Here is a 15,417-nt window from a genome sequence, read left to right on the forward strand (position 1 = left end):
AGTGTGGAATTTTGGACACGTCATGCACTCGACTGTCGCCAGCTTTAATCATGTAGCGGGGGGCGCTATCAGACTCCGATGTTGAATGAAAAAATAACCTTGTAAAATTCACGGTTGAGTACATAGTGCGTCACTTGCGACACAGGTGATATGTCTTCCAATTTATAGAGAAATGCATCCAATCTAATTGGAAGGAACTTTAGCATGCAGCAAGACAGTGATCCAAAACACACTGCCAGCTCAACAAAGGACTTCATCAGGGGGCAAAAGTGGAAGGTTTTAGACTGGCCAAGTCGATCACCAGAAGTTAACCCAGTTGAGCAGTATTTCACCTCCCGAAGAGACGACTCAACGGAGAAACCTCAAGAACTAAAAGAACAACTCAAAGAAGCTGCACTGAAAGCCTGGAAAAGCATCACATAAGAAGAAACCAACAATTTGGTGATGTCAGTGAGTCGCAGGCTTGATGCAGTAATTGCAAACAAGAGATATGGAACCAAATATTGAGTGTAATTTACTTTAATTTACTTTAAGACTATCTGATCCTATACTTTTCCAGGCCTAATTAATTTCCTAAATAGACACAAATTATTCTGAGCTATACGAAATGATACTTCTGAAATAATAGAATGATAGAAAAGTACTTGCTAAGATGAAAACAGTTCTTGGTTCTCGTTTTCTCTTTTATCCCTGTAAGTGCTCTTATACTTTCTATTGGCATGAGAAGCAACTCTCTCTCTCTCTCTCTCTCTCTCTCTCTCTCTCTCTCTCTCTCTCTCTCTCTCTCTCTCTCAATCGCGGCTGCTGATCACGAGATGAAGGGATCAGCGAGATGAGGGCAGTCATGAGGGGAGGGTTTTAAAGAATTTCCAAGGATTTGTAGAAGTGTAAAGCAGTGAGACAAACAGAGAACGAGAGAAAACTGATTCCAGGTACATGAATTTATTTTTTAATTCATATATATTTTATGGTATTGTCAGAATGAAGACAAGTCATAAATAATCAAACTGTGTGTGTGTGTGTGTGTGTGTGTGTGTGTGTGTGTGTGTGTGTGTGTGTGTGTGTATGTGTGTGTACAGCTATAAAAATCCTTGTTTAATGATCACAAATACTGATTTTGCAATGGACAAATGTTGAGGAACTTTTAACTTGTAACGTTTTGCTTTTACACCACACCACACTACTTATGAAAGCGTGATGGGTCATACTTTTTATCCATTTATAGTTACTTTTGTGGATCGTCTGCGTTAGAGCAGCTCATCCGTAACCACTTGTTTCTTGACGTTAATAAAAACGCAGTTTGTTACTGTATAACACCAAGAAATCCTCCATCCTCAAGACATTTCTGTATCGTAAAACTTCACACGTAAAAGTTACAGCTTTACCTCTTCCTGTTACAAAGCACTGACACTGGAGACTCCTTCCATAACTGCTAAACAGCTCCTGAGACAAAAAATCTCAACAATTACACACTATTTGAATCCTAATGTATTAAATCATGTATTAGATTGAGCGCATTAATATGAACCTTGAAGAAAAATCAATCAACACCTTCCGACCAATCAGCTGAGGTATACGTAAATCTTTATTAGCATTTATCCTGTGATGTGAGTTTTTAGGGTAAGGGCAATGTGATAAAGCATTGACAGTGTGAAAGATACACTGACCATACAGTGTTTGGCTCTGAGAATGTAGTGTTTGAAACCTAAATCGAGAGTTCTGTGTTTGAACAGAACCTGCATGTAGACAGGATGTGGCAGAGTGTGTTTTCGCTCTGCATGTACATCACGGTCACCCAGGCGCAGTTCCCACGCGAATGTGTGACACCCCAGGTCCTGCGTAGTGCCACCTGCTGTCCATCTCCCACTGGCCTGGCCAACGATGAATGTGGAGTGAGGACCGGGCGTGGCCGGTGTATGCCAGTCGTCGTTGATTGGCGGCCACACGGCCCTCAGTACCCTCACGACGGACGGGACGATCGGGAACGATGGCCGCTGCGCTTCTTTAACAGGACCTGCCAGTGTAACACAAAATTTAGTGGGTACAACTGTGGACGGTGCAGATATGGGTTTACTGGAGTAAACTGTGATCAGAGAATTAGTGTGGGTAAGGATCACACACACACACACACACACGAACACTTTTTCCTTCACTAACAATTTTGTAGTTTTTAAAGAAGAAGAATCAAGAATTCAGTAGGTCTGTGGAATCCATTATACTAAATAGCATTAATTCTTGTTTTAATGCACCTGGCAAGTCAAAGTGATGAATTTGGAATGGGATGCTATATACTCTACTTAACATTTGGATAATAAAACCTGATTTTGTTACTGCATACTGCATTTACACCCATGTTTATCAATTCCCGCTTATGTCATCGTGAATCCAGTGCGTCGTAACATCATGCAGATGTCCCCAGAAGAGAAACGGGCTTTCGTGAACGCTCTGGATCGAGCCAAGAGAACAGTCCATCCTGATCTGGTTATCTGCACACGACGCTACCAGGAGCTCTTCGGCCTGGACGGAAACACGGTCCAGTGTGAAAACATCACCGTCTACAACTTTTTCGTCTGGACTCATTATTATTCTGTTGGGAAGACGTACATGGGGCCGGGACAGCAGAGCTTCGGAGGTGTGGACTTCTCTCACGAAGGTCCGGGATTCCTTACGTGGCACCGGTTCCACCTGCTGCAACTAGAGCGTGATATACAGGTGAGGGGAAAAAAGGAGACATTTGAGAGCTTTTTTTGGAACGTACAGTACATAGTATATTAAATATCGAATGATATAAAAGTACAAATACCAATTATATAAATATATGTACAATATATTAGCCTCAGATTCCGGTCCTTGGCTGACAGGAAGTGGAATCTGATGTGGTATTTTTGCTGTTGTAGCTTCATTCACCTCATGATGAGGGGTAGTGGGGGCTTAGCGGTTAAGGCTCAGGGTTACTGATCGGAAGGTTGGGGGTTCAAGTCCCAGGACTGACAGGTTGCCACTATTGGGCCCTTGAGAAAGGCCCTTAACCCTCTCTACTCCAGGGCGCTGTATCATGGCTGACCCTGCGCTCCGACCCCAACTTCCTAACAAGCTGGGGTATGAGAAGAGAAGAAAAGAATTTCACTGTCCTGTAATGTGTATATGATTAATTAAGACTCTATCTATCTATCTATCTATCTATTATCTGACATGTGCATTCTGAGATGCTTTCCTGCTCATCACGGATGTAAAGAGTAGCTCAAACCTGTCTGGCCGTTCTCCTCGTCCTCTCTCATAAACAAGGCATTTCTACTCGCAGAACTTACTGGATGTTTTTTTGTTTTTCGCACCAGGTTTTTTTCCTTTATTCTGATTCCAACATTGGCTCTTGACATTTATGTATCTTCATGATTTTATGCACGGCGATGCTTCCACGTGATTGGTTGATTGATTGGATAATTGCAGGAATTTTGCAGGTGTACTTCTAATAAAACTACTGAAGTGGAAACGTAAGACGTGAAAAAAATAATATGAAATTGTAAGTGATGCTGAAAACGTGATCTTTGGTTATAGGGTTATTAAAAAATTGAACTCATTCGCCTCTACACGTTGGCGCGTAGGACATGCTCGGGAACCCGACATTCGCTCTGCCGTACTGGAACTTTGCGATTGGAGGGAACGAGTGCGATATCTGCACAGACGAGCTGCTTGGAGCCAGGAGCAGCTTCGACATGGACAGCATTAGCTCTAACTCCGTGTTCTCTCAGTGGAGAGTGATATGCGAGGACGTGGAGGAGTATGAGATGCAAGGGACCATCTGTAACAGTGAGGAACTCGCACGCATGAACACCCATCCAATATTTGTGACATTTAAATGCAGACGTAGCGTACACAATGGCCTGGCTATGTGCTGGCTCGTAATGCACGCACGTATACACGCACGTCCGTCTATGTTCCTTCGGACTCTTATGTAGAAATATAGAAAGCATGTATACTAAGCATGCACACGCAAAGATTTGACAAAGATTCGAATTTCCAAAATGAGCAAGAAACAAATGACGCTTAGCATCATGTATCCTTTTTTAAGCTACCCACATGGAGTCACAGTCTCAAAATGATAATTGTGCTTATTTGTACTCAGCTAAGAAATGCACCAATGGGAATCCTCCATTAATTGAAGGAAGTACAACACTGCTATCCATTGAATGTTTCAGGACATTATGCCGGCCCTTAAATGAGCTAGTACCAGGCATAAACGTTATCCCAGTAGCTGCTGCACAGAACCAAAAATCAATTCAGAAATGTTCTAAAATGCTGTGCTATGAATCTTATAAGTCGCTAGACATTACAGATAGTGGACTTTTTGTCCTTTGCACTTCTCCAGTTCCGTTCACTCTCATTCCAGTTGCCTTTGCGATTGCAATACATCTTGTAGCCAGTAGAGGGCTCTAAAGAACTAACTGCTACAGATGAAAAATATGGCATATACCTGTATCTTCTGCTCTACAAATGAGGTTTCACTGGATTGTCTGAGTGTGTGCGTAGGTACAGAAGGAGGTCCAATCAGACGGAATCCTGGAGGGAACGTGGCTCGGCCGATGGTACAGAAACTACCGGAAAATCAAGATGTCATCGACTGCCTGGAGCTCAACAATTTCGATACTCCTCCGTACTACTCCACCTCGACCTGGAGCTTTAGGAATACTATTGAAGGTAAAACACACAGCTTCATAAGATTCCATATGGAATCTTAGGTAGAAATACTATTGCACACACACACACACACACACACACACACACACACACACACACACACACACACACACGCACACAGCTTGCTATTTGGAACCCATTAAACCAACATGGACACATACTATAGAATATTACTTTGTGAGTGTGTGTGTGTGTGTGTGTGTGTGTGTGTGTGTGTGTGTGTGTGTGTGTGTGTGTGTTGTTAGGTTACAGCACCCCCCAGGGGAAGTATGACCCAGTGGTGCGCAGTCTACACAATCTGGCTCATCTATTCCTGAATGGTACAGGAGGTCAGACCCATGTGTCCCCCAACGACCCCATCTTTGTCCTGCTGCACTCCTTTACTGATGCCATCTTTGATGAGTGGCTACGTAGACACCGCCCTGGTACACAAACACACACACACACACACACACACACACACACACACACAACTAATTAAACTAAACATTTGGCCACCAGCAAAAACAGAGCAACGAATTAAACAGAAGTCCTGTACCCAACAAACACCAAACACCCTGCCCTCCCCCCTCCTCCTACACACAAACACATGATTCATCCCCGGTGTATTTCAGGCGCAGTGTTTTACCCTAAAGAAAACGCTCCCATTGGTCACAACTGGCTTTACAACATGGTTCCTTTCTGGCCACCGGTCACAAATGCGGAAATGTTTGTCTCGGCACCGGACAGTCTTGGATACACCTACGAGGTCCAATGGCCAAGTGAGTGAAACTCTATTATACCGTAAATACTTTCATTTCATATGCTTGAGATTATATTTTGCTTGACTCAAAGTAACCAACAAACGTTTTATGAACATCACGCGAGTTTTCACTTTCATGAGGGTGAGCGTTCTGATACGTGTATGAAGCTCGCAGTACAAATTAATGTGAACGAGAATTGTCACATGATGCATTTACAAGGTTCATTCCGTCATCCTTAGTAACTGCCTGGTCACGGTCAGGTGGTTTATATTAGGCTACAAGTTGTCTGTCTATGTCTATCAGTTTTTGCTCTGTATGTGAACTAAAATTTACATTGCTTGTCCCCCCAGCTCGGCCATATACCGTCTCAGAGATCATTACCATTGCTATAGTGGTCGTAGTACTGGTGGTGATGGTGGTAGGTGGAGTCACTTCATGTTTTGTCCGAGTGTACGGCTCGCGCGAAGGGCTGGAGCCGCTGCTTGGCGAACATTACCGGCACTACTCAGAAGACGATCACAAGTTTCACTACGCAGCCTGAAGATGAGTGTTTGGTTTTTATTTTGGACATGTTACGTCATTCATCAGAGAATTACATAAACTGTGTCTCTGACACAGTACTAGCTATTCAAATGACAATTTTAATGCCGTTCTTACAGCACACGTATTATGGTTTTGAAACGTGCCTAATTTTGTTTTAAAGGTCTCATACAATAGATTTACACACATCTAAGGTCTTAAAACACTTTAATGTGCTAATAATTTAAATTACAGCATTACCTTTTTCCACAGTTTCATAAATGACTCGTTAAACGATTCGTTCTAAGCTCCTCCTTTCAGAGAGCATACTCTGCTCTGGTTGGTCAGATGTCCCAGTCTGTTGTGATTGGTCCACCGCTGTCAGCGTGTGTCGAAAAGGAAACGCCCACTACCGTAACGGGTTTCAGCTCCGTCTGTCAGCGAGCAGCCGATGAAGACCAGAGGCGAGGCTTTTTGTTACAAACCTATGTAGGTTAGTACAGGAAGTAAAGTCTGGAATCACTAACGAGTCATTTCAGCTGTTCAGAATTGATTCAGATCAAAAGAGTTGTCGTGCGCTTTGATTTTTGACACTTTGCAGACCTTTTACGCTCACAAACAGCTACATATAAAACACACTACATGAAAGGTAATATTGGAAAAACCATAATAGGTGCGCTGTAACACTCCATTCTCACATGACACATTGCAAACACTACTTAGATTAATTTACAAAAATTTTAAATAATACTAGTGTTCGAAGAGAAGAAAACCGTATGAAAAGCTCATGATGTGTTTATTATACAGAGCTTGTGCTGACACCTAGTGTACAATTTTGGGATAGTAAAATAATTGCGTATTTTTGTGTAACAGAACGGTCTGTTGCGTTTTGCCCCTTATATTACACAGGCCATCAATTGTGTGGTTATGTCCAGTTATTATTATTGTTTTCAGCAGTGGTTTTCTTCCAAGATGCACTTAAATGCACTGAAATGCTCTTACTTGCAAAATAAAATGTAGGAAAAAAGAATAAAAAAGTGTTTTTTAATTGACAGAAAATCCAGATTATGGAAATGAAACTAAATCTCCAGTGAACAATTTAACTGCATTAATTTTTTATTTTTTTTATTTTAGCAGATTTCTGTGTACAGATGTTTAAAATGAAATCTACTAGTTAAAATTATCATTATTTCTTTGTTTTATGTAATGACAAACTGCATAGAGGGTTATCTATTATTCCGCTCTAGTTATATATTCCATCTATCTTCTATACCACTTATCGGGGAGAACATGCAAACTCCACACACACAGGGCCACAGTGAGAATCAAACCCCCGACCCTAGAGGTGTGAGGCAAACATGCTAACCACTAATATTTTATTATTATTTCTATCAATGTTAATCAACTTGCCTCACAACTGTTATTTATATGACATCTATGAGCAACTGTTTCTAAGCGGTATCAAAGAATTTGGTGCCATCTGGTGGCTGCATGGATAAATAACATCAGGGAGCTTAGCAAGCAGATTTAGCATCTAGCAAAGATGGCCTTCCGGTTTGACCTGTTCTTCCTATGTTTTGGCAACCGGTAAGTAGTACATCAGTCCAAACTGGATTTTTCAGCAGGGACATGAATACACTTGTGTTTCTAACACCTCCTTACACTCCTTTCACTATTTTATTGATGTCTTAATCGCTGTTCCACTGCTTTGCATCAAATGGGAACAATATATATATATATATATATATATATATATATATATATATATATATATATAAATATATTTAATGATTGCGCTCCAAAACATTTGAGACGTTTGATTTGGAATGAAAGTGTCACATGATCTCAGTATAAATGAAGCCTCTGGAAGGCTCCACAGTTTGTTGGAGAATATGCCTAAACAAACAGCATCATCACCAATGAGCTATCAACAACAAATCTGGGACAAAGTTCCTTAAAAGTATCAATCAGAGATATATATCCCAAATTTGTAATAACTACTAGAGCACCATATGGCACAGAAGCAATTAAGAGGCTGGAGAAATCCATAGCTCAGATGGGACGCGAATATAGTCCGAGCGCTCTACAAAGCTTGGCGTTATAGAGGCTGCAAGTGGCGAGCCATAACAAATCCTGTTTGGAGGCATGTTGGAGATTCAGCTAAGATGTGGAATAAGGTTCTCCGCTCTGCAAATTTTGAAAAACTTTTTTGCCTTTGGTTACGTCTTGCGGAAACCTAACACCACTCATCACACTGAGCACTGCGTGAGGGAAGCACGGTGGTGGTAGCATTGTGCTGTAGGGATGCTTTTCATCAGCAGTTATTGGCAAAACGTTGAGGGTAAGCTGGATGGAGCCACATACAGGGCAATACTAGAAGAAAATCCGAGACTGGGGCAGAGGTACACCTAAACATCCAAGACCCTAAACATACTGCCAAAGCTCCATTGAAGTGGTTCAAACCAGGAACCTGAAGGTGTTAGAATGTTCCAATCAAAGCCCAGATATCGATCCTATAAAGAATCTAACTGAGAGTTCACCAGTGCTCTCCATCCAATCTGACAGAGCTGAACGGACAAAAAAAAATCAGGATCCAGATGTGTAAAGCTGATAAAGACATCCCAGAAGACCAGCTGTATTGTATCACAGCCGAAAGGAAAAGCAAGAGACGATACACGGGACAAGCAATAAGATTACAGAACTCGGTTCTCGTTTTTGAAAATGCTTTATTCAACTACTGCACCACTATAAATAGCCTACAATAATGCCAAGCCTATTACAAATATATAGCGTGATAGAAAACAGCTCCATAAAGGGATCTCTGAAGACGACTCTTCTTCAACCTTTGATGTCTTGTTCTTTTAGCAACAAAAACACAAGTTCCTTTAAAAAAAACAAAAAAAACCAAGACGACTTAGTGTTAATGAAATGATCGCGATACAAAGCAACTCGAACGCGTGACACCTTTGGGTCCACGTTCGGCTCAAACTGGCCAACTGTATCTAATATATTAGCAAAACAAACAAACAAAGAAAACATAAAAACTTTTTTTTTCTTCTTCGTTTTTTTTTTTTTTACAGAACACTTTGGCAAAACAGTTAACATTTTCAAAAAAAAAAAAGAAAGAAAAAAAAAGGTGCATATAAAGGAAGAGAAAAACATTCATTCACTTCAAATATATTATAGAATTTCTTCTTACTTCATACACAAAAACAATGCGTTGTATATATTAAATATATCCTGATGGTTTCGGTCATGATAAAAGATTCTATGAAAGAAGAGTGTAGAAAGGGGACGTCTTCTTGAAGGCAAACACACAAACGTAGAAAAAAGTGTACTCATGCTCTTATATCTGTAAGCACATGCGCACACACACACACACACACACACACACACACACACACGCATATACAGGCAACTTCATCAAGTTCAGAGTTTAGGGTGTGCGGGCATGTGTGTGTGTGTGTGTGTGTGTTTGTGTGTGTGTGTGCAAGGATTTATGAGTTGTTTGCATCGCCAGTGTGACTCAGTCTTAACACATAGGTTATACTCAATAAAAACACAATCTGTCATAATAATAATAATAATAATAATAATAATAATAATAATAATAATAAGCTAGAGCTAAAAGGGAAAAAAAAACAGCTTGACATCAAAAAACACAACAGAAACATGGAAATCCTTCACCTGTAGTATAGAAAAGTGAGAGAGAGAGAGTGAGAGAGAGAGAGAGAGAGAGAGAGAGAGAGAGAGAGAGAGAGATATGAAACCACTGTTGGCTACATGACGTTACGTGTGTTAATGATATAACGCGGTTGGTATAAATAGACGAGGTGGCCACTCGATGTTCGTGCACACTTTAGGATTTAAGAATGATCTACTAGTAGATCAAGGCACCGATACCTCACCATAGAGGCATCAAGAACAGATTTTTGTTTGTTTGTTTGTTTGTTTGTTTGTTTTTGTGTCCAGGCACTGTTGGGATAAAATGTCTTCCGCAAAACCCCACACATACATTCGCACCTTCATTTCCTGATATAAAAACAAAGGCTTTTAAGTTATCTTAGGCGTGTATCCCAAACGCTAGTGTTCTGAGAAGCATTCGAGAACGACGCTCCGAAAGCAAACCACCAAAAAAAACTACACTGTAAGAACACCTTGAATATAAAAGTCTTGTTAAAACACTGCTGCTGTAAGCATCAAGACTGTCTTATGCCTCGTCCCAGAACTCCCATTAAGCTCATACTGATTCCCTTTTGAGTCTCTCATGGGTTCTTCATCATGGAGTGTAAAAGCACTATACACGTTCAGCCTGATGTTCTTATTAGAACAGACGGACAGAATTCGAGCTTTTCGGACAGATCTTTATGTAGGCCACGGTGGTGATATGCATAGGAATCGATTTAGTCCCGTTCATTCGTTCATTCATTCATTCCAGCGTCGAGGATTTTGAACGAAACAGTATGACAGTACATTTTTCTAGAATACGGATGAAACCAAAATGGACTACGTACAATAAGAAGAAAAGCCCTTGTACATGTTTGTTCTCTTTAGGACGATACGAGAGAGATAGAGAAAAAATGTACTAGAAAGAAAGCTCATTTGAATACATAAAGAAAGAATACAAATGATTCAATTCAACTGGGCGTGGATTCAAATGGGGAAAGCCTCTGACGTGACACGGTGGTTATTATTATTATTATTATTATTACTTATTTATTTTATAAGATGAAGCCACGAGATGATATTCTGTAGCCAAAAGTGAAGTATAAGAGTTAATGTGTTTAATACTGTGTTAAATATTCCTCCGGCATGAACGGGTGGGGGGTGGGGGGTTTGGAATCTGTTAAAAATCTCATAAGGTGACACGTGTATACACGTCACAACTCCAGTGACACCAGTGTGTCTTTCTGCGTCGTTGCAAGAGTGAAGGAAACTGTAATATGATCAGTCACCTCCATGCTCAAGTTCCTGTCGGCCCAATGGCCTAATTCCGGTGTCCCAATTATTTAGAAAATAAATAAATAAATAAATACAATAGTTACCATGAGTTAAGTGTCCAGAAAATAGATTTCAAGAAGCTTACTTCATGGCCACACCTTATCCATCCATTCATCCATCCATTTTCCATACTGCTTGTCCTACAAAGGGTCATGGAGGAGCCTGGAGTCTATCCCAGGGAACCCGGGGCACAAAGCCGGGGACATCCTGGACATCCAGGGTACCAACGCATCACAGTGCACAATCTCACACACATTCACACACTACGGACAATTTGGAAACGCTAATCAGTCTACAACGCATGTCTTTGGACTAGGGGAGGAAACCGCTGAAAGATGGTTACCCAGAGGAAACCCTCAAAGTAAAGAATGCAAAAATTCCAACACTCAACCCTTTATAAGATGTGTGCCACATCTTATAAAAAGTTATAATAATAATAATAATAAAATAACCACCAGTAGCCTTGTAGTAATCAGTATTGTAATACAGAGCTCTAACAAGTGAAAGTGTGGCCCTGGAACGCTCTATCTGATCTGATTAACGTTCTATATTACAAAAAAACCCATAAAGACGTCCTTCAGTCTCGATTTTACATTCAGAAATGCAACAACAATAAAAATTAATAATCACGTTGCATATTGATCCTACAGATAAATGCTGTTTCGGATCTTCACATCGAACGCCGTGCGTTTCGCTTCGGTTTAAGGAGGTATTGCAGTTTGTTTTTTAACAGCTGTATTAAGGCTACGGAGTGTACAGTAGGTGTGCCTAAACACGGTGGCTATCTATCGTCTCTCGTCCCGCTCATTTTTGGCTTTGTCTCCGACTTCCGGTTTTATAAAAACGAACGCTTAAATTCTCAACCCCCCCCCCCCCCCCCCCCCACACACACACACACACGAAAACGCCAAGAGAGCGCGTTAAAGAAACCGTCCGAAAAACCTTCAAACAACAGCGAACTAAACGGCCGTCGAACGTGCCGCGAAAAATAAAACGATAAAAAGAAAGGAAAATATAACATGACATGATATAATATAACAAAATATCAAAGGAAAAGGTCTAAAAGTATTAGTCAGGTATTCTTATTATTATTATTACTCAGGCAACCTAGTGGTTAGGATATGAAACATCTTAAAAAATAATAAAACAACAACAACAACCATAAAACACTTGGAATCCCATTTGCGTGTTAAAACATGTCCATAAAATGATCCTTCAGTGGTCACTTAGGTCTCTGCTCAGCAGTTTTGCATTTTTTTTTTCTTGTTTTTCCTTATGTTTGTCTCTTTTAATGTTTTTTTCTTCTTCTTCTTCTTCTTCTTCTTCTTCAGGTAACTATTAAATGCCTTAGAGCAAATATGCTGTATTTCAGGTCAGGAAAGAACATTCATACTGAATGTTCCTTCAGTATTCTTCGCAGCCACAGAGACGGGAGGAAGGTTTCGGAAGGTTCCGGATGACGTGAAGTGGAGTATTTAGCAAGGACAGTAGGTTTAATTCAATGTTTAGGTCTGTGCTCTTTTAAAAAAAAAAAAAAAAAAAAAAATCATATGCATTAAGGACTCTCACAGCAGTATAATGCTTCTCTTGTATATTTGCGTTTCCTTTTGTCGTGTACTTTGGAGGGTAGAACAAGCTACATCCTAGCACAGAATCAGTGTAGACTCATTAGTGCAAAACACTGTATATTTTAGGAAAACTTTGACAAAGCAACCGAACATTGGAGTTGTAATAAATGAATGATGGGTGTGTCTAAGGAGCTGTGATGCATTAATGCTTAAGGCACTCCGAATCAGTCTAAAAAAATGTTTAAAAAACTCAAAAAAAGAGGATGTGTTTAGCACAATTATTGAACCATCGAAACAGTCACCTGGAATCTTTGCCTGACAGGTGACTGTTGCCCGAGTAATCTGTACACGGAGCTTGAGATGAGGCTGCATCAGCAGATATGAAATAAGGAACGAGGTTTCCTCTTCAGAGAGATGATGAAACGTAGTAGCACACACACACAGTGATATCAGCAGGCCACAACTGGTGTTTCCAGTCCGTGTCAGTTCGTTTATTGGTCCGTGGAGATTCAATCACGCATCGAGTCAGATCTTGTGCTTGACTGAATGCGTACAGAATTAAATCAGTAGTTCTAGACAACGGTCAGCGTTGAGTGAGTCACAGTAAGTCAGTGTGTAAATTCCGTTATTTTTACGTCTCTGGTCAGCTGGTAACACTTTTCTACTAAAAAAAAAAAAACGAAGCAAAAAACAATAACAATGCATTGTAACGCTCTAATAACGTTCATTCATTCCCCTCATTCGTACCCAGGGGGCGATTTATCGATCCGCCAATGTTTTTGTTAGGTGGGAGGAGGAAACCGGAGAACGCAGAGGTTTAGTGCTTCGAATATCTGTATCTGGAAATGTATCTGGATGCAAATCTGAAGTGCATGTGCATAGACTAAACTAGAATTGAGCAGAGCCCCCCCAGCCCCCCCTCCTTTTCTTTCTGACATTACATTTTTAAAACATTGGTAATGTCTCTGTATGTGTTTTTGTATTTGATCCGGAATTCATTTTGCGTTACATTAGGAAAACAAGTACGTCACGTCTTTCTTATTATAAGAATTAATGAAGTGTGTTCGCTTTAGTTGAAACACTCATTTTCCATCCATCCATTTTCCATAACGCTTATCCTATGCAGGGTCACAGGGGAACCTGGAGTCTATCGCAGGGAACTCGGGGCACAAGGCGGGGGGCCCCCTAGAGAGGGTGCCGATCCATCACAGGACACGATCGCACACACATTCACACACTACGGACAATTTGGAAACGCCAATCAACCTACAATGCATGTCTTTGGACTGGGGCACAAGGAGAACACGCATGCTCTGCACACACAGGGCGGAGGCAAGATTCGAACCCTCAACCCTGGAGCCACTGTGCCCACTGTGATAACATTTTACATGTTTGTAATGTTTTTATAACGTTTAATAAATATTACAGTCGCTTTAGGATTATGTGCAGGCAGTGTTAGGGTTATAAGTTGTCAAGGTCTTATGCATAAAACATAATTAGAGCTTTATGAGGCATTATTAGAGTTCATAAAATGCGTCCAACTTAAAGGGAGACTACACCCAAAAATGACAATTCTGTCATCATTTACTCACCTTCATGTTGTTCCAAAACTGTATGACCGACTTTCTTCTGTGGAACATAAAAGAAGATATGTAGAACTGTCTCAGTGTTTGTTTGTTTTTTGTTTTTTTGTCCATACAATGGAAGTCAATGGGCACCAAAACTGTTTGGTTACCAACATTCTTCAAAATATCTTCTTTTGTGTTCCACAGAAGAAAGAAATGCATGCAGGTTTGGAACGACACGACTAAACGAAGACAGAATTTTCATTTGTGGGTGAACCGGCCCTTTAAGAACAGCAATGATTTAGCAAAGTGGATCTTCGTAGAAAGTGTTACTGCTGCGTTTTTCCGACAGGTTACCAGACTTTCTTTTAATGAGCAGTCGAAAGACATTCTAGGTAGCTGGAGTTTGGGTTAGTGGTCTAGTTTGGCCTTTAGTTCTATATCTGCGTAATGTTTTTGGGGAGTTTTTTTTTGGTCAGTAGATTTAATATAAGTCCTTTATTCTCAGATCAGTCAATAGATATCTCGCTGTGTTTTGGGTAAAAGGTGCAAAACGCGTCTCAGTAGGTCTGGTACACGTCATGGATAGGCACTTGGAAGGTGGCAGCAGGGAAGGTTTGGGGCATGTAGCCAGCATAACCTCCGTATGCAGCAGCTGCCACAGCTGCGTTCTTCTGCAGCGCTGCCAGGGTGGCCGAGTTGGCATGAGCAGCGAAGGGCATGTAGCTCGCACCATACAGACCGGCAGCAGCAGGGATCCGCGGGACATTATGAGCCACGGCGTACACAGGAGTGATGGGACGACCCTGAGAGAAAGAGCAGGAAAGTGTGTAAAATTATATATGTACACACATCTGTATTTCACATTTCCCATTTAAACTGGTTTCACCGACGTTCATGAATGAATTACTTATTAAACTTTTACTTGCTGCCAAATTATTAAGAAGAACAGGACAAGAAACCTCTGTTATAAGAAAAAGAATCAACTTCGCTTTGTATTGAGCTGCATTGCAGCACCCTGGTGATCGCTGATAGTTTTACTATAACAGCACACCCCCAATGTTGTTATTAAAGTGTATAGTAGGCAAGGTGCCCTACTTCAAACAGTGAAAAAGGCTTAACGTTGGAGTACATTCGTCAGAAATTTAAATAGGAGTCTCTATATTCTTTATTCCTACGATTATCTATACAATATAACATAATTGTTAAAAAAAAAAAGAACTACAACAACAAAACTACTCTACGATGTTAATTTGTATTAGTTCATAGGAACGATGCATTTTGCATGAATTCATTTAAATTTGAGCAGAAATATATCTCCCAGGC

General features: G+C 40.6%; 2 protein-coding genes across 10 annotated transcripts in view; one reads left to right on the forward strand and one right to left on the reverse strand.

Annotated features, from left to right (window-relative positions):
• The first annotated feature begins 885 nt into the window (after window positions 1-885).
• tyrp1b (tyrosinase-related protein 1b) lies at window positions 886-7,001 on the forward strand. 2 transcript variants are annotated; one of them, XM_053677474.1, is made up of 8 exons: window positions 886-932; window positions 1,734-2,106; window positions 2,390-2,712; window positions 3,603-3,807; window positions 4,528-4,695; window positions 4,941-5,120; window positions 5,310-5,456; window positions 5,789-7,001. In XM_053677474.1, exons 2-8 carry the CDS (start codon window positions 1,752-1,754, stop codon window positions 5,977-5,979), a joined length of 1,569 nt encoding a protein of 522 aa, XP_053533449.1. In that variant the 5' UTR covers window positions 886-932; window positions 1,734-1,751; the 3' UTR covers window positions 5,980-7,001. The 2 variants fall into 2 exon arrangements, with proteins under 2 accessions (XP_053533449.1, XP_053533448.1); XM_053677473.1 differs by lacking the exon at window positions 886-932 and having other exon boundaries at window positions 1,064-2,106.
• A 1,662-nt stretch (window positions 7,002-8,663) lies between these two features.
• Window positions 8,664-15,417, reverse strand: part of rbm47 (RNA binding motif protein 47) — a 40,133-nt gene continuing 33,379 nt past the window's right edge. For all 8 annotated transcript variants that reach the window (XM_053677472.1, XM_017461381.3, XM_017461376.3 and 5 more), the window contains one exon: window positions 8,664-14,897. In XM_053677472.1, the coding sequence (XP_053533447.1) occupies window positions 14,652-14,897 (246 nt within the window). In that variant the 3' untranslated portion in view covers window positions 8,664-14,651. The remainder of the gene's footprint in view (window positions 14,898-15,417) is intronic.

This window comes from Ictalurus punctatus, chromosome 29 (assembly GCF_001660625.3).
Source record: "Ictalurus punctatus breed USDA103 chromosome 29, Coco_2.0, whole genome shotgun sequence".
Lineage (NCBI taxonomy): Eukaryota > Metazoa > Chordata > Actinopteri > Siluriformes > Ictaluridae > Ictalurus > Ictalurus punctatus.

Coding starts and splice junctions, on each gene's coding strand:
- tyrp1b (XM_053677474.1), top strand. CDS start 1,752: ATGTGGCAGAGTGTGTTTTCGCTCTGCATGTACATCACGGTCACCCAG. Junction 3,808..4,527: donor GCAAGGGACCATCTGTAACA/GTGAGGAACTCG, acceptor GTGTGTGCGTAG/GTACAGAAGGAGGTCCAATC. Junction 4,696..4,940: donor CTTTAGGAATACTATTGAAG/GTAAAACACACA, acceptor GTGTGTTGTTAG/GTTACAGCACCCCCCAGGGG.